The following is a 15,176-nucleotide window of genomic DNA, read 5'->3' as shown; positions in this document are numbered from 1 at the left end:
CCAAATCCGCAAGGCTCGGAGCCCGCCCCCGGGCCTCACCAGCGCCCCGCGTAGGGGATTCCCTCCACGTGCTTCCATCCAAACCTCCCACCCACCCAATTCCCGCTTCCAGCTCCATCCCGGGCTACGGGGCCCCGCCCCCGCCCCCAGCTCCCTCCAAAACTGCACCCTCCTCTACCGCCCGCACCCTAGTCCCGCACCCGGGGTCCGCCCGCCCGGAGGCCCCACCCCTCGCTGTCCCCTACTTCCCTCCGCAGGTGCACGCACGCCCCGGCCCCTCTCACCGGTAAAGCCGCTTAGTGTGAAGGACTTTTGCTTCGGGTTCGCTGCTCTCCCCTGCGGCGGGGCCTTGGCTCATGGTGCCCGGATCCGGAGATGGTTCCCGGTCACAGGCTCCCGCCGCCCACCGCTACAGCCACAACTGCAGTCTCCGACCGTAGCCGCCACCACGGCCGGCCCTGCTCGGCCGCCATCGCTGTAAGGCGGCTGCCCGCGACAGCCCCTCCTCCTCCGCCTGGCAAATCTCGCGATATCGTCTGCACCTTTGCGGGCCAGTGACCGACGGCTGCCAAATCTCGCGATACTCGTTTTCCCTCCCGGGAAGTTGCCCGAACTAACTCTGGGCAGCGGCAGCTTAACCTTTTTCCGGCTTCTTCAAGCCCTGAAGAAAAACTTTATTGACAACGCTACCAGAAAACGGACAGTGGACCCAGCCAGTGGGCTGAAACCAAGCCGGATGGGGCGGATGGGCTCATGCTAGGAGCTGGCTAGGAGCTGACTTTGCCTCGTCCCTACAGAGGTTATTTAGTCCATCCTTCTGCTCCTCCACCCACCCCGACCAGTTGAACCAAGTCTCTTTCAGATTACTGGGTAGAGTGATTCCAGATCTCTCTTTTTTCTGTTATTTAAACAAACAACAGAAGTGTATGTGAAAGTGTTCTTGTAAAGAGCCGAACATAAGAGTAAGGCTTTCCAAGACATGAACCTTCTGTAAGTGCCTCGGCCCTCCAACTTTCCCTCCCAAACATTTCCAGCCCAAACATTTATTGCACACCCGCCGTTTTCCAGCCACAAAGCCGGGTCTGGAGACACAAAGATGGGCAACGCAGACACCCTCCCTCCCAAAGCTCAAATGACTTTAGAGGTGAGGTTCCACAGGAAGGCTAGGCCACTCCCCCATGATTCTGCTCCCTGGTCCCTACACTGGAAAGACTAAGTTGGATTCCTATTGCTTTCTTGACCTTAAACCTAAGCTTAAAAAACAAGGGATTGGGATTGGGGGGAGAGGGGGCGAGAAAGCTGTGCACATGTTGTTATGGGAACAAATTCCCCCTCGACCAATATGATCCTGTTCCAATCATTGACCTTCTTTCTGTTCCTGAAACAGCCTAAGTCTTTCCCACTCATTGGTCTTTCACTTTCTGTTCCTCTGCCTGGAACATTCATACTTCTCAATTCCCTTCAGGCCTCTGCTCACATGGCACCTTGGCAAAGAGGTTTTCCCTACTGAGATTGTCTTATTGACTTAGCTGCTAGACTTCTTTATTATCTGTTACCCCAGTAGAACAAGCTCCTCAAGAGCAGAGACCTTGCCTGTCATCTTGTTCTCTTACCTGTCTGTGCCTAGAATAGCGTCGTTAATAATAGGTGCTCAATAAATATTGAATGAATAAGTGTACAAATTCCAGCTCTTTTCTGGGTGTTCCCTACTCCAAGCACCCTTTGATGCAATACCCAATGGTCCCCCTCTGCTTTGCTGAGCTGGGAGCGCCTACATGTCCTGTTTGCCTGGAACACACTCTTATTTCTATGCCCAGCTGCACCCCCACTTTCAGAAAGAATGACGTGCTCCTCTAATGCTTTTTCTGTCGGCCGATTCAACGGGGCGGGGCCTGCCCCTTTAATCTGGGCCCCACCTGCTCTGGTCAGACTGGTTTGGAGACACAGGTAAAGGGAGGGAGGGAAAGGAATACTTGCAGAGCCAGCAGGAGCTGGCAGCTCTTTCTCAGAAGCTGGGGACCCTCCACGTCTCTCCAGGTTGAAAGTAAGAGGGTGTCATGGGTCCAAATGGCAAGGGGTAGGAGGCCCTCGAGGAGGTGGAGGGAGGGATCAGCCCCACCAAGAAGCAGTGAGATAGAGGGCGGACGGCGGGGAGAGGAGAAAGACGGAAGAGGCATAGAAAACAGCCATGATTGGACCTAGAAATCAGAATGCACAGACGTACAATGGATGAGGTACGCTAGTGAGGAGTTTAGAAATTGTCCAAGTGCCCAGACTGGAGACGAAAGAATAGGGAACGCTGCTACTGCCAGTTCCTTGGGACAGATTTGTTGGCAAATCCCTGGTATCAGGTGCCAGGAGAGTTCCAAGTGGGTATCTACAGGAGAAGGGGAGGTTTGAAAGTGAAGGGGCAGCCTCTCTGTCCACAAGGAGACCCTTAGTGGGAAGGGAAACTCTTAACAAAATTCTAGGCACCTCCTCTTCCTCCCATTCCTGCATTAGGGTGGCAATGACCCCGGGGGTTTTGGTGGAGGCGGTAGAAGGCATGGGTGGGGACTGGCTGAGGCCACAGCTGACAGGGCCTGTGCCCCCTGACTCACCCTTTCCTGCTGGATTGAATTTAATGTCAAGAGTTCTTCCATTTCAGCTGCTCACTTCCCTCCCTCCTCCCTCTCTTTCAACACTTTCCTCTGTACCATGTTCTTCTTAAGGTCCCCAAAGGGGCTACAGCCCATGAGGCCAGCTGCCCTGGAGCGTTCCAGTTCTATCAATCCGTCCTAAGGCCAGAGGACAGAGCTGCTGACAGAGCTCTCCTGCTGCCCTCCGCAGTGACATGACCTCGGGGTAGACGCCAGAACTGAGGCCCCAGGATGACAGAACCCGAAACCCTGAAGCTGCTGGAAGTGAAGAGTCCCGAGGCCCCGGAGAAGAGCCCACCCCAGGCCTTGGTCCCCAATGGCAGGCAGCCGGAAGGGGAAGATGGGGCACAGTCCCCTGGTGCCGAGTCCTCGAGAGTGGAGTCTTCAGCTGGGTCTCCCGCAGCTAAAGAGGGGACTAGAGATGGTCTAGACAGCACAGTAAGCGAGGCTGCCACCCTGCCCTGGGGGACTGGCCCCCCGCCCAGTGCCCTGTTCCCAGATCCCCCTGGTTGGCGGGACATTGAGCCCGAGCCCCTCGAGTTGGAGCCACTCAGCAAACTAGAGGAGTTGCCTGAAGATGATGCCAACCTGCTGCCTGAGAAGGCAGCCCGGGCCTTCGTGCCCATCGACCTACAGTGCATTGAGCGACGGCCCCAGGAGGACCTTGCTGTGCGCTGTGAGGCGGGCGAGGGCGAGCGCCGCCGGGCCTTCCTGCCCACCCGCACCGTCCACCCGGAGCCCTGTGAGCGCAAGTGGGCTGAGGTTGTGGCGAGGCCGCCGGGCCACCCCTGTGGGAGCTGCGGGAGCTGTGGGGGCCATGAGAGCTTGAAGGCTGTGGGCCTTCGGGTGGGAGCCGCTCTCCTTCTCTTCCCCTGCCTGCTGTATGGGGCCTACACCTTCCTGCCCTTCGATGCCCCCCCGGCTGCCCACCATGAGCTCCCGCCTTGTCTACACACTGCGCTGCGGGGTCTTCGCCACCTTCCCCATCGTGCTGGGTGAGCTGGGGCCCTGTGAGGAGGGGGCGTCTGGGAATGCACTTGAGGTCAGGGCCTGCCCGGCTTGGGGAGCAGGGGTTTTCCTTCACTCAGCCTGGACCCTCAGGCCTCGCACACCCTGCCACCCTGTGTGCCTGTCCCCTCCCAGGACCCCCTGAGTCCCCCTCTGGAGAGCCCATGACCTTGAGCTCTCCACTACAAACCCTGCCCTGCTTCCTGTCTCCTGTTCGATCCTGACCCCGTGTTCTCCACCCACCCGCGCCCCTGCCCAGGGCTCCTGGTGTACGGGCTCAGCCTGCTGTGCTTCTCCTCCCTGCGACCGTTTGAGGAGCCTCGGCGGGAGGTGGAGATCCACCGGCAGTACGTGGCCCAGTCGGTCCAGCTCTTCATCCTCTACTTCTTCAACCTGGCTGTGCTGTCCACCTACCTGCCCCAAGACACCCTCAAGCTGCTCCCTCTGCTCACTGGCCTCTTCGCCGTCTCCCGGTGAGTTGGGGCGGAGGGCAGGGCACGGGGCAGGTGATGGTGCTAGAGGGGCCCGGGTCTGAATGTCTGGAGCCATTCAGGGACAGGGAGCTTAGCTTTCTGGATCCTGCATCAGCCCAAATGTGTGCCCCGGAAAGGCGAGTCCACTTTCTCCCTTGCAACTTGCCTCCCCTGGGGGAGCAGCTCGTATGTCTTCTCACAAGAAGTTGATTTCAGAGGCGCTTATGCCATCTAGGACGGAACGGGCTCCCGGTGTCACAGACACCAACCTCCACGCACTGCAGCCACTCCTGTGCCGCTCTGGGCAGGTAGCCGTTGGCCTCTAGTTGAACACCCCCTATAACCAAGGGCTCAGTGCTCTATAAGGCAGTCTGTTTCGTTTTTCAAAGGTCCTAATTTTTACAAAGTTCCTTATATTGTGCTCAAAACTGCTGCCCTGGCTCTGATCTCTGGAATTGCCTGGGGTAAATCTGGATATTTGATAACAGCCTGCTCCCCTAGTGTTTACTTGCTAAGTGACCCTGATTTCTTCACTGTCCTGAGTCCTTCCCTCTGGGGAGGAAATTCTCCTACTTGTCCTATGGGGTGGGGAGGCCTGGTCCAGGGTATTGTTCTGTTCATACCAACCAAGGCCACATTAGTTCTCATGGCAGCCTCATTGCTCTCATTTATAATTTACAGCCACCTGAAATCCTTAAAGGTGCTTTCATGTGAACTACTGTTAACCCAGAAGGTACCTTTGAATTTGTCTTTACATTTTTTTCTCTAACACATTTCCTTTTGTCACTTTCAATATACGAATCCAGATTGATTTAACTGCTACAACACTCTTCCTATTGAGCTAAAAGTTGTCTTCCTGTTACTTCTGATGTCGTCTAGTGGTCCTCTGTCCCATCACACAGCCCTGCATTTTCTCCCAGTAGATGTTTCCCAAGATAAACGTTCCCGCTCATATAACTCCAGTTCCCATCTCCCTCTCGGGGAATGCTGGTTTCATTACAAGTTGGTTTAGCCGTAAGAATCATCAGGGAGCTGAAGAAGTCTGGTCCACCTGACCCATTTTATACAGAGGAAATCACGACAGATTGGGGGAGAAGAGTCGCTCAGGTCAGTCAGCGCAAGTGTCAGGACTAGAATCCAGGTCCCTTCCCTCCCTCATCCAAGGTCCTTTCTTTTCTACCACAGGCAAGTAACTGAAGCATTTTTTTTTTAAATCTTCACCTGAGGATATGTTTTTATTGACTTTAGAGAGAGGAAGGACGGGAGAGGGGGGTGTGACAGACAGACAGACATCAATGTGAGAGAGAAACATTGATCTGTTGCCTCCTGTAGGTGCTCCAACTGGGGATCAAACATGCAACAAAGATATGTGCCCTGACCAGGAATCGAACCCACAGCCTTTTGGTGCAGGGGGGATGAAGCTCCAACCAACGGACCCATCCAGCCAGGGCTATTCTCAGCTTCTTTATTTTCTTGGGGGAGAAAAAAAACAAAATTATATATATATATATTTAAAATTGATTTCAGAGAGGAAGGGAGCGGGAGAAATAGAAACATCAATGATGAGAATCATTGATTGGCTGCCTCCTGCACGCCCCCTACGAGGGGCTGAGCCTGCAACCCAGGCATGTGCCCTGACCAGGAATTGAACCATGACCTCCTGGTTCATAGGTTGATGATCAACCATTGAGCCACACTGGCCAGGCTGTATCTACTTTCATCATCCATTTCATCTATAAGATAAAGTTGTTGTGAGGATTAAATAAGTTAATTCACGTAGAGTGTGTACAGTAGCCTGGCACTTGGCAAGGGCTTGCTAAATGTGAACTTTTACTATTATAACAAGTTGCCGCCTGGTGCAGTAGAGAAGCAGTGGTTACTCTTCCCTCTATTTAACAGGTTTAAACATGGAGGCACATCCACTTGATAGTAAGTTGTCCTTTATATATTAAGAGGAAGCTGCTCTCCTCCCCTATGGAGGGGTATGTATTCTTAGTGGATATTCCAAGAGAACTTTGGTTGTGGCTTATCCATCCTCTGGGCTTCAAGCCCTCTGGAAGCTGCCTTCCTTACTCTTCCTCTGGCTCTCTGAGATGGCGGGAGGAAGGGTAATGAACAGGCTTGGGATCAAATCACAGTTTTACTAGTTCCCACATATGTGACCTTGACCTTGGATCAGTCTTACTTAACCCCTTTGGAATCTTAGTTTCTTCATCTGCAAATGGGGAAATAAATACAATGGAAGGTACCGCTGTAAAATAATGAGGAAACTGTCTATATACCGATAAAAATAATTGCCAAGATATATAAATCGGGGGGAAAAGTCAATGTGCAGAACAGTCTAAATAATATGCTCCCAAACTGCAAAAGGGGGTGGGGAGGAAAACAGATCTTTTTGTTCATACATGCATAAAAAAAATCACTTTTTATACAAGAAACCATAATATTGGGTGCCTGGGGTAGGAGTGGGATTAGGGAGGGGAGGAAAGAGAACCAAAAGGGTGGCAGGGATCAGTAGAGGGAGGAAGATATTTAATACATGCATTAGTACCTTTGAATTTTGAACCATGTGACTGTATACTGCCTACAAAAATTTTTAATTAAAATTTGAAAAACAAAAGAGGGAGGGAAATAATAAACTCACCTCATAGAGCTATCGGGAATTTTATCGGGAATAGTGCCCCTTGAGTAACTAGCATTGCGCCTGGCACATTGTACATAAACATTTACTGTCTTTAGAAGCATCAGTCACACCCACCAACCCATCTACCTCCCTCCCTGTCTGTTCTCTCTTCTCGCCCTGGCAGGTTGATATACTGGCTGACCTTTGCCATCGGCCGCTCCTTCCGTGGCTTTGGCTACGGCCTGACATTCCTGCCCCTGCTGTCCATGCTAGTGTGGAACCTCTACTACATGTTCGTGGTGGAGCCTGAGCGCATGTTCACTGCCACCGAGAGCCGCCTGGACTACCCCGACTATGCCCGCTCGGACTACAGGCCCCGCCCCTGGGGCTGAAACAGTTCTGACCTCTTGCCCCAGCCTGGGTACCTTGGTGAGATGAATCCCGCTCTGACCCAACAGGGTCCCATCCAATCAGAGCTTGGATTGACTGACCCCCGCCCCTTCAGCTCTCCCCGTGTCGGGGCTGGCCTTCACCTTTGAAGCCCAGGATAGGCATGAGGGAGGGAGGTAGACCAGATGTTTTCTTTCAGGGAGAGGTGGACAGTTATGTTTCTTAAGGATGCTGAGGGAACAGGGCCAAGACCAGGGGCAGCCTCCCTGAGTGGCCTGCCTCCCTCCACAGCCACTAGCGCCCACCACTGCTGAACTCTTCCACTCTCTGGCCTCCTGTGAGGCAGTGGGCAGAGCCACAGCCAAAACGCTGACCATTTCTGTGCCAGCTTTCTAAGCAGAGGGCCTCAAGGAGACTGGAAACACTGCTCTTGCCTAGAGATAAAGGCTGGGCATCAGATCAAATGGGACTTGCACGCTGGGTAAAACCATCCTGGGGCCTGCGTTGAGAACCCTCCATGACTGGCCCTCACAAGCCCTTTAGTCTCAGTCAAGACCATTACAGCTGCCCCAGCAGAGCTGCTGCCTCCTGTCTTCCGACCAACTAGGCCCCTGTAACTTCCCACTTCCAAACTGCCCAGAAGAGAGGAGCAGACAGGGAAGCCTGCCTCCCAAGAGATGTGTGTGTGTGTGTGTGTGTGTGTGTCCATCCATGTCCATGCATGTGGTGGCTGGGGCGTGGTTGGAAGGCACAATGGCTGGTGTTAACCCCGTGTGAATGTGTGTGTGTGTGTGGGGGGGGGGGGTGAAACAATAAATGCCTACCACAGTCTTACTGGGCTCTTTCTTTGTGTTTGCACCCTATTCTCAAGTGTCCCTTCCTTGTTTGAGTCATACTGAATCAGAAACCTCCCTGTTCCACATGATGGAGAGTGGCTGGCAGGAACCTCGAGAGAGAACCAGACCTGGTGAGAAAACGGGGCCAATTCACAGACACCTGCCTTCCACGCCCATCGCTTAGCCCTCTCATTCCCTGGAACCAACCCAACAACATTCACACAGAGAGACCAGTCCTGTGGAAAAAAATAAGTCTATTTCAAGCCCGCAAAGCAGCAACCAGTCAGCCAGCCTTTCCTTTTCGCCTCTGAGTCCTATCCAAGAGAAATGGGGGCTGGAGGGGTGGGTAGGCTCCAAAGAAGGGCACCCTCCCTCTAGCAATAACCCTGGTCCCGGTCCCTCTCCAGAGTATGAAGGTGGTTCCCAGGAGTTGAGGCTAGTCTCATGTTCTTCAGAAAAGCAAGATGGGAGAAAGGAGTAGCTGGCTGGGAACACTGACCCTCAAACCTGCAGAGGTTTGAGACACAGCACGGCAGGTCCAGTAATGTCCTTCCGTCTAGAGAGCGGGCCTCAATTTATGGGCTGATATTCTGAGTACCTCTTGGGGCCCAGCAGCAGAAACAGGCCTCCTGCAAGCAGCATGAATCCTGGAGCACCCAGGGCCACGGCCATGATGCCTAGGACTAGGGGGGAAAAGGCATCCACTGGAGGGGTACCCACACCAAGGAGCATCGACCTAGAGCAAGCAGAGTGAAAAAAAGAGGTGAGCAGGCTTAGGAGGGGAGGCTAAGAGGCCCAGGCCTCCTCCACTTCAACTTCCCGGTCCCTTGGCCCAGGACCTGACTCACCAGCTGAGGTAGTGTTGGTCCCAGTAGCCAGGGCCTGTAGACGCCCCAAATGTCAGATTGAAGGCACAGAAGTTGTTGTGGGATCCAAAGAAGGCTCGGACAATGGGTGACTGGGGGAGAGGGTATGCCAAGGTGGGATGAAGAGGGGAAGCTTGGCAGGGAAGGGCTGATTCTCGGCCCCCCTGCTTCTGGGAGAAAGCCACTGGTCGCCACTGCACAAAGCCTGATGGGAGAGAGCCCCATAGCAGCTGGTCCAACTGGGGAGAAAGGCAGACAGTGCAGAGTGAAGAGGACCAACCTCCGCCTGACCCTTCTGTTACCCCCAGCCTTTCTCAGACTTCATCTGTCACTAGTCGTCCTGAGTCCTAGGCCTGGTTCTAGAACGCACAGGCTGTTTGCACTGGGACCTCAATCTCACTCTATAGAGAGGGGAGGTGGACTGGATGAACACTGGCTCTTTGCAAGCCTGCACTCAGCTCCCTCCTCTGCGCCCCTAGGCCTTGCACATCCCCCTTGCCAGAGCACTGAGGCACACTGCACTGCCTGTCTTCTGTCTTCCCCACTGAGGGCAGAGACTGGGCCAAATTCATTAGCATGGTGCCCAGTACTTATCGGAGCTGATAAAGTGTTGCTAAATAGTAAATGGTTGAATGATTGTCTGAGGTCCTAACAGGGGTTCCATCTACATTCACCCACTCATCTGTCTCTCCACTGGAAGCCTGACCTGGAAGACAGCAGGTGCATATTCATCGTCGATGGAGTGCTGCTCCTGCATTGAGGGGCAGTCAGGGCCCTGGCCCAAGGTGGCTACCTCCAGCCCAAAAAGGGAGCGGTTTCCTCGGGGAGAGGCCCCAACCAGGGCCACCTCTAGCTGGCAGGTGTCCATCGTGTGCAGGAGGCGAGGTGGTTGGGCTGGTCGGCCGGATCTGGAGAAGGCCTGCACCTGGGATGGAGGAAGCATGGGGGGGGGGGAGCAGATGGATGCCTGTCCTTGAAGGCCACCCCCATCATTAACTCCCACCCTCATAACTCAGCCTTTTGCGTTCTTCTGGTTCCCATGCCCTTACCCTGAAGGCCAGGCTGCCATTGGCAAAAGCCCGGGTGGGGTCCTGATTGGGGTGGCCTCGAAATGTGGCACTCAGGGTGGCAGGATCCAGTGAGTCACTGATGTTGTTCCAGGAGAACTCGGCCAAAGAGTACGGGGGGTACGGTTTTCCTGGAGGCTCTGCTGCCACATCGGACGTGTTGGTGCTGTCAAACTCAAACAGCTGGTGGGTGGGGTGGGACAGGACTGGGCTTGTCTGAGTCCAGCTTTCTCCTGAATCACCCCACCACCACCATCACCACTCACTGGACCCCATGCTCAGGCTCTCACACCTGACTCTACTTCACCCACCCAGGCTTCAGTTTCTTCCTCTAATTTGATGAGCCCTCTCCTCTTTCCCTTGGTTCTCCCCAACCTCCTCACCCTGGTAAAGACAAGGGCAGAAGAAAACTGGATGCTGTCTTTGGGAAGCACCATCAGGGCCCCATCAGGCTCAGGGGAGAGCAAGCGGCTCCAGTTGACACTCAGGTTGCTGTGGGGGGTATTGGTGGCCACCAGCAGCACCGCTGGAGGCCCGAGGCTGCTCCACACATAGTGCAACGTGGAATTGGTGCCCACTGCTCGGATATGAAGCAGGTTTTGGGGGAGCCCCATCGAGTCAGGGATGACCTCCAGAGTCACCTGGAACATGGAGTAATGGAAGGTCAAGAGAGCAGGATTAGGGAGAGACACGGGGCAAAGGAGAAGCTTGGGGACTTGGAAAATGCTGGGGACAGGTGGGGCCTAGGAGAGAAGTTCGTGTGGGAGGTATGGGAATCTTGGTGTAGGGGCAGAGGAGGGGTAAAGGAGAGGGCGGAAGAGCCAGAACTGCTCTGACTGGTTAAGAGATCAGCGCATAGATCTAAGAGGAGGAAGAAAAAAATAACATTGCCTGGACCGGGGTTACTCAGGGCTGAGTCAGGATCCAGACTTCCCAAGACAGGAAGCCCTCATACCCGCCCAGCTCCACGGCAGGCCCCAACCCCGAGTTAAAGAACTCTTCTCTATGCAACCACCCTCCCCCGTCCACCCTCCACCCCTTGATTGCCCTGGATTCCAACCGCCCTTCAAGCCTAGCATTTCCTGAAACCTCTACTGCTCTAGCCCCTCACCTGGCGGGTCTCCTCCCCCAGCAGGCCAAACGGAGCTGCCAACAGAAGACTCAGGAGCAGAATGGGGCCGGGGGCACAATGCCCCCAACCCCAGCGGGGCTCCTCACAGCTGCACATGCAGCCCCAGCTTCAGAGGACGGAAGACACGAGTCACGTGACCGAGACTCAGCTGATCTCTTTAAAGGGCGGAGCCATCACACCAGTTCTTAAAGAGACCGCTGCACTTAACCCAGCTCTAGGCCTGAGTGAGCCAGCGGTTTCCTCAACCTGTGGGTCGCGACCCCTTTGGCGGTCGAACGACCCTTTCACAGGGGTCGCCTAAGACCATCCTGCATATCAGATATTTATTTACATTACGATTCATAACAGTAGCAACATTACAGTTACGAAGTAGCAACGATAATTTTATGGTTGGATCACAACATGAGGAACTGTATTTAAAGGGCCAGAAGGTTGAGAACCACTGGATCATAGACTCAGAATGGTTAGAAATTTGTTATTCCCAACTGGGTTGGCAAGAAAGACATCTCAGACTAGACAGGTCGACATATTCCTGACCTCTCCTACCCAACTGGTCCCACTGAACAGTTACCTAAAAGTGGGCATGATGTCTAGATTCAAGATCCAAATGAGATCCCCCAAAATGACTCTAGTATAGAAGGCACAGAGAGGAATTTGAAAGAATTCTGTGGGGAAGACAGCACATTCTAGAAGGTTCTTTTTGTCAATTACTATTTATTGAGCCCCCAGGTGGAATTAAAGAAAAAAAGATAACTCTGAAAATAGGGTATGAGAGCAAAACATTGTCATGTCCAGCTGAATGAATGTACTTTGTGTTGTGCTTGGGTTTTTTTTTTTTTTGCTTAATCTTAAAATTATTTTCACTAATAATAAATGCATATGGTACAAAATTCTCAAGGTACCACAGGGTATCACCCCTATTCCCTAGCAACTTGGTTTCTTCCTTGAGACAACTATTACCAGTTTGTGTCCTTCCAAAGATAGTATATAATACATCAGGTACACGTGTAAAATACCATACAATAGCATCCACCGTTTTGCAATTTTCACTTGTACACTGAACACTGTTCAGTATCAGTGCACTTGGAGCTGTCTTACTCGCCATAGAAGTGTTTCACTGCAGGAGGATGTTGCATGGATATATTTAGCCAGAACCTTCATAGTTCCAACATTTTGCAATGGCTAACAATGCTGAAAGGATTATCTCTGTATGTAATGTTTCATATATATTTTTAATATAATTTTTAAGTTTATTGATTTGAAAAAAACGATTTATTATTCCACTTACTGATGCATTCTTTGGTTGATTCTTTTAAAAATATACTTTTATTGATTTCAGAGAGGAAGGGAGAGGGGAGATAGAAACATCAATGATGAGAGAGAATCATTGATCAACCGCCTCCTTTACGCCCCTTACTGGGGATCAAGCCTGCAACCTGGGCATGTACTCTTGACTGGAATCAAACCCAGGACCCTTCAGTCCATAGTCTGATGCTCTAACCACTAAACCAAACCAGCCAGGGCTCTTTGGTTGATTCTTGTATGTGTCCTGATCAGGGATCAAACCTGCAACCTTGGCGTTTTGGGATGATGCTCTAACCAACTGAGCACCCGGCCAGGGCAGCATTTCATATATATATTTGTAACCAAATCCATATGGTAAACACCGAGGAATGGAATTGCCAGGTCAACTGCCCTATGAGGCTTATCAATTGCTGCTCAAACCATGAGTTGAAGGCCCATTTCCCCACATCCTTGCAAGTGTTTATCAAACTTAATTTGCACTTCCCTTATAAATAAGGTTGAGCATATCATGTTTTACAGTAATTTATTTTTGCTTTTCTGGAGCTATTTACACCCTTTGCCTATTTTTCTACAGGTCCTATCTTTTTTTTTTATTATTGATTTTTTAGAGAGACGGGAGGAGAAGAAAAAAACATCAATGTGAAAGCAAAATACCAATTGGCTGCCTGCTGCATGCCACCTAGCGGGGATTGAACCCACAACCTGGGCATGTGCCCTGACCAGAAATCGAACCAACTTGTCAGTGCACAGGTGCATAGGACGAGCCCAACCAATGAACCACACAGGACTTCCAAGTCCTAAAAGCTGTTTCAGGAAATCAACTCTTGTATTGTTGAAACATCCTCCCTCTCCCATTTGTCTTTTGCTATACAAAAATTTTTAAAATATATTTTTATTGATTTCAGAAAGGGAGACAGACACATCAATGATGAGCGACAATCATTGATCGGCTGCCTCCTGCACGCCCTCTACTGGGGATCAAGCCTGCAACCCAGGAATGTGCCTTGACCGGGAATCAAACTGTGACCTCCTGGTTATAGGTCGACACTCAACCACTGGCTGGGCACTCTGGTACATTTAAAAATCATGTTTTCTTCTAGTATTCTTATAGTTTCACTTTCTTATATTCAAGTATTTCAGCGGCCCAGAATTAATTTTGCTGTAATGAATAAAGTAGGGATCCAATTTCATTTCATTCCCCAAGTGGCTACTCTAAGATGAACTCATTTCCTCAAAAACTTTCATTTTTCTTGGGAAAAAAGTAGTACTTGTATCCTGAGGTATCAACTCTAGGACCTGATAGGGGAGAGTAAAAACAAGTCTGGGCTTAAGACCGAGGATTTAGTAGTCAGGAATTCAAGTCTCTCCACCACCCAAAAGATACTGCTTTTATATTAGGGAAATAGAATCTAGGAGTTTGACAGTAGGAAGTACCATGAGCAAAGAGATGGCAAAATTTAATCACTATGTTAAATTTAGGCTTTGAACAGCACGAGGGGGCTTTGACAGACAGAAGAGTACAGATTGATCTAACATACCAGAAGGGATTGCCATAGGTTCAGGAGATACTTAAAGGAAAGATTGCCATGTACAGTTATCTAAGTGCTTAACTGTTAAGAGTTGAAACCAGAATAGACCTAGAAGAGTAAGGGACAAATGGGAAAAAAAGAATCCACACAGTGTGACTAGCTTCCTTCCTCTATTAATTTAGCAGGTCTTATGAGAACTATTTCTTCAAGATCTTTTTTAGTTATTTGAGAATTGACCTAAGGTCTTAAAACTCTCGAGGGAATTATTAACACCACAAGAGGCAGGGATTTCAACAAACGGTTAGGTAGGCTAGATGAGGAAAGGCTGAGTGAGGACTTTAGACTGGGCGAGGCAGGAAGCTAATACTAGGTATAAACAGAAGCCCTCTTACAAGCCATTTTCCACCTTGTACCTCAATCCAGCCAGCATAGCCAGCTGTAATAGCACGGCTTCTACAGCCAGACTACCTACACAGAAAGTCTAGGTCTGCCACTTACCAGCTGTGTGACCCTTGGACAAGCTTCTTTATCCATGGCTTTAGATTCCCCATCATAATAAGGGGGATAGTACCTATCCTATAGGATCCATGTGAGGATTAGTTAATATATGCGAAGTGACTAGAGCATGTCTATTATACAGGACAGACTATTATTCTACCTAGTATTCAACTTAATATAAAAGTAAATCCTGTGGTCAGGAAGTATGAGATAAAGGCTAATTATATGCATTATAAGGCCAAAGGGTGGAAGGCACAATAGCCAAGAGGAAGGAACTGAAAAAAATCAAAGGCTAGGCTTACCTAGCCTCCCACATCCCAGGGCCATTACTCAACTCTTTTCCTTGATAAAAACAAAGCACAGCCCTGGCTGATGTGCTGTTGGTTGGGCGTCATCCTGTGCGCCAAAAAGTTGCCAGTTCAATTCCCAAGCAAACCCGGACACATGCCCAGGTTGTGGGCTCAATCCCTGGTAAGGGCCTGAAGGAGGCAGCCTATTGATATTTCGCTCTCACATCAATGTTTCTCTCTCTCTCTCTCTCTGTCTCTCTCTCCTTAAAAGTCAATTTAAAAATCTTAAATAAAAACAAAGCACAAAATGAGTTTTAGGTTATTTTGTTTCTGCTAGCAGGGAGGGCAAGTAGTCCTACCTTGACAAAGCATGCCCTGACAATAAGCCAACAAGTGAAAATATAGATCAGAATCAGGAAGAACATTGGGAGAAGGCAGAGAAACAGAATTCCAGGTAAGACAGGAAGGATTCTAAAAGCTACAGGCTACAATATCAGAAACAGACGTTCTATGTGCTTTA

The 15,176-nt window shown here is 50.9% G+C and overlaps 3 protein-coding genes across 5 annotated transcripts in view; 1 reads left to right on the top strand and 2 right to left on the bottom strand.

The window, feature by feature from the left end:
* Nucleotides 1-512, bottom strand: part of SMG5 (SMG5, nonsense mediated mRNA decay factor) — a 25,403-nt gene extending 24,891 nt beyond the window's left edge. For 2 of the 3 annotated variants that reach the window (XM_006097801.3, XM_014463536.2), the window contains exon 1: nucleotides 285-512. In XM_006097801.3, coding sequence (XP_006097863.1) covers nucleotides 285-358 — 74 coding nt within the window. In that variant the 5' untranslated portion in view covers nucleotides 359-512. The remainder of the gene's footprint in view (nucleotides 1-284) is intronic. The other variant, XM_023761536.1, reaches the window with a different exon arrangement.
* Nucleotides 513-1,930: 1,418 nt separating this feature from the next.
* Nucleotides 1,931-7,967, top strand: TMEM79 (transmembrane protein 79). Its single transcript, XM_014463534.2, is given in 5 exon segments — nucleotides 1,931-2,044; nucleotides 2,712-3,554; nucleotides 3,556-3,634; nucleotides 3,907-4,120; nucleotides 6,928-7,967. Coding segments are annotated over 4 exon segments (1,185 nt in total). The 5' UTR covers nucleotides 1,931-2,044; nucleotides 2,712-2,870; the 3' UTR covers nucleotides 7,136-7,967.
* A 236-nt stretch (nucleotides 7,968-8,203) lies between these two features.
* GLMP (glycosylated lysosomal membrane protein) lies at nucleotides 8,204-11,184 on the bottom strand. Its single transcript, XM_006097796.3, has 6 exons — nucleotides 11,014-11,184; nucleotides 10,286-10,543; nucleotides 9,885-10,085; nucleotides 9,542-9,760; nucleotides 8,818-9,074; nucleotides 8,204-8,705 (listed from the first exon to the last, which is right to left on the bottom strand). The coding sequence occupies exons 1-6, from the start codon at nucleotides 11,128-11,130 to the stop codon at nucleotides 8,540-8,542; spliced, it is 1,218 nt and encodes a 405-aa protein (XP_006097858.1). The 5' UTR covers nucleotides 11,131-11,184; the 3' UTR covers nucleotides 8,204-8,539.
* Nucleotides 11,185-15,176: the final 3,992 nt, after the last annotated feature.

Source organism: Myotis lucifugus, unplaced genomic scaffold (assembly GCF_000147115.1).
Source record: "Myotis lucifugus unplaced genomic scaffold, Myoluc2.0 scaffold_211, whole genome shotgun sequence".
In the NCBI taxonomy this organism is placed as follows: Eukaryota; Metazoa; Chordata; class Mammalia; order Chiroptera; family Vespertilionidae; genus Myotis; species Myotis lucifugus.
This window is presented reverse-complemented; position numbering and strand designations above follow the sequence as displayed.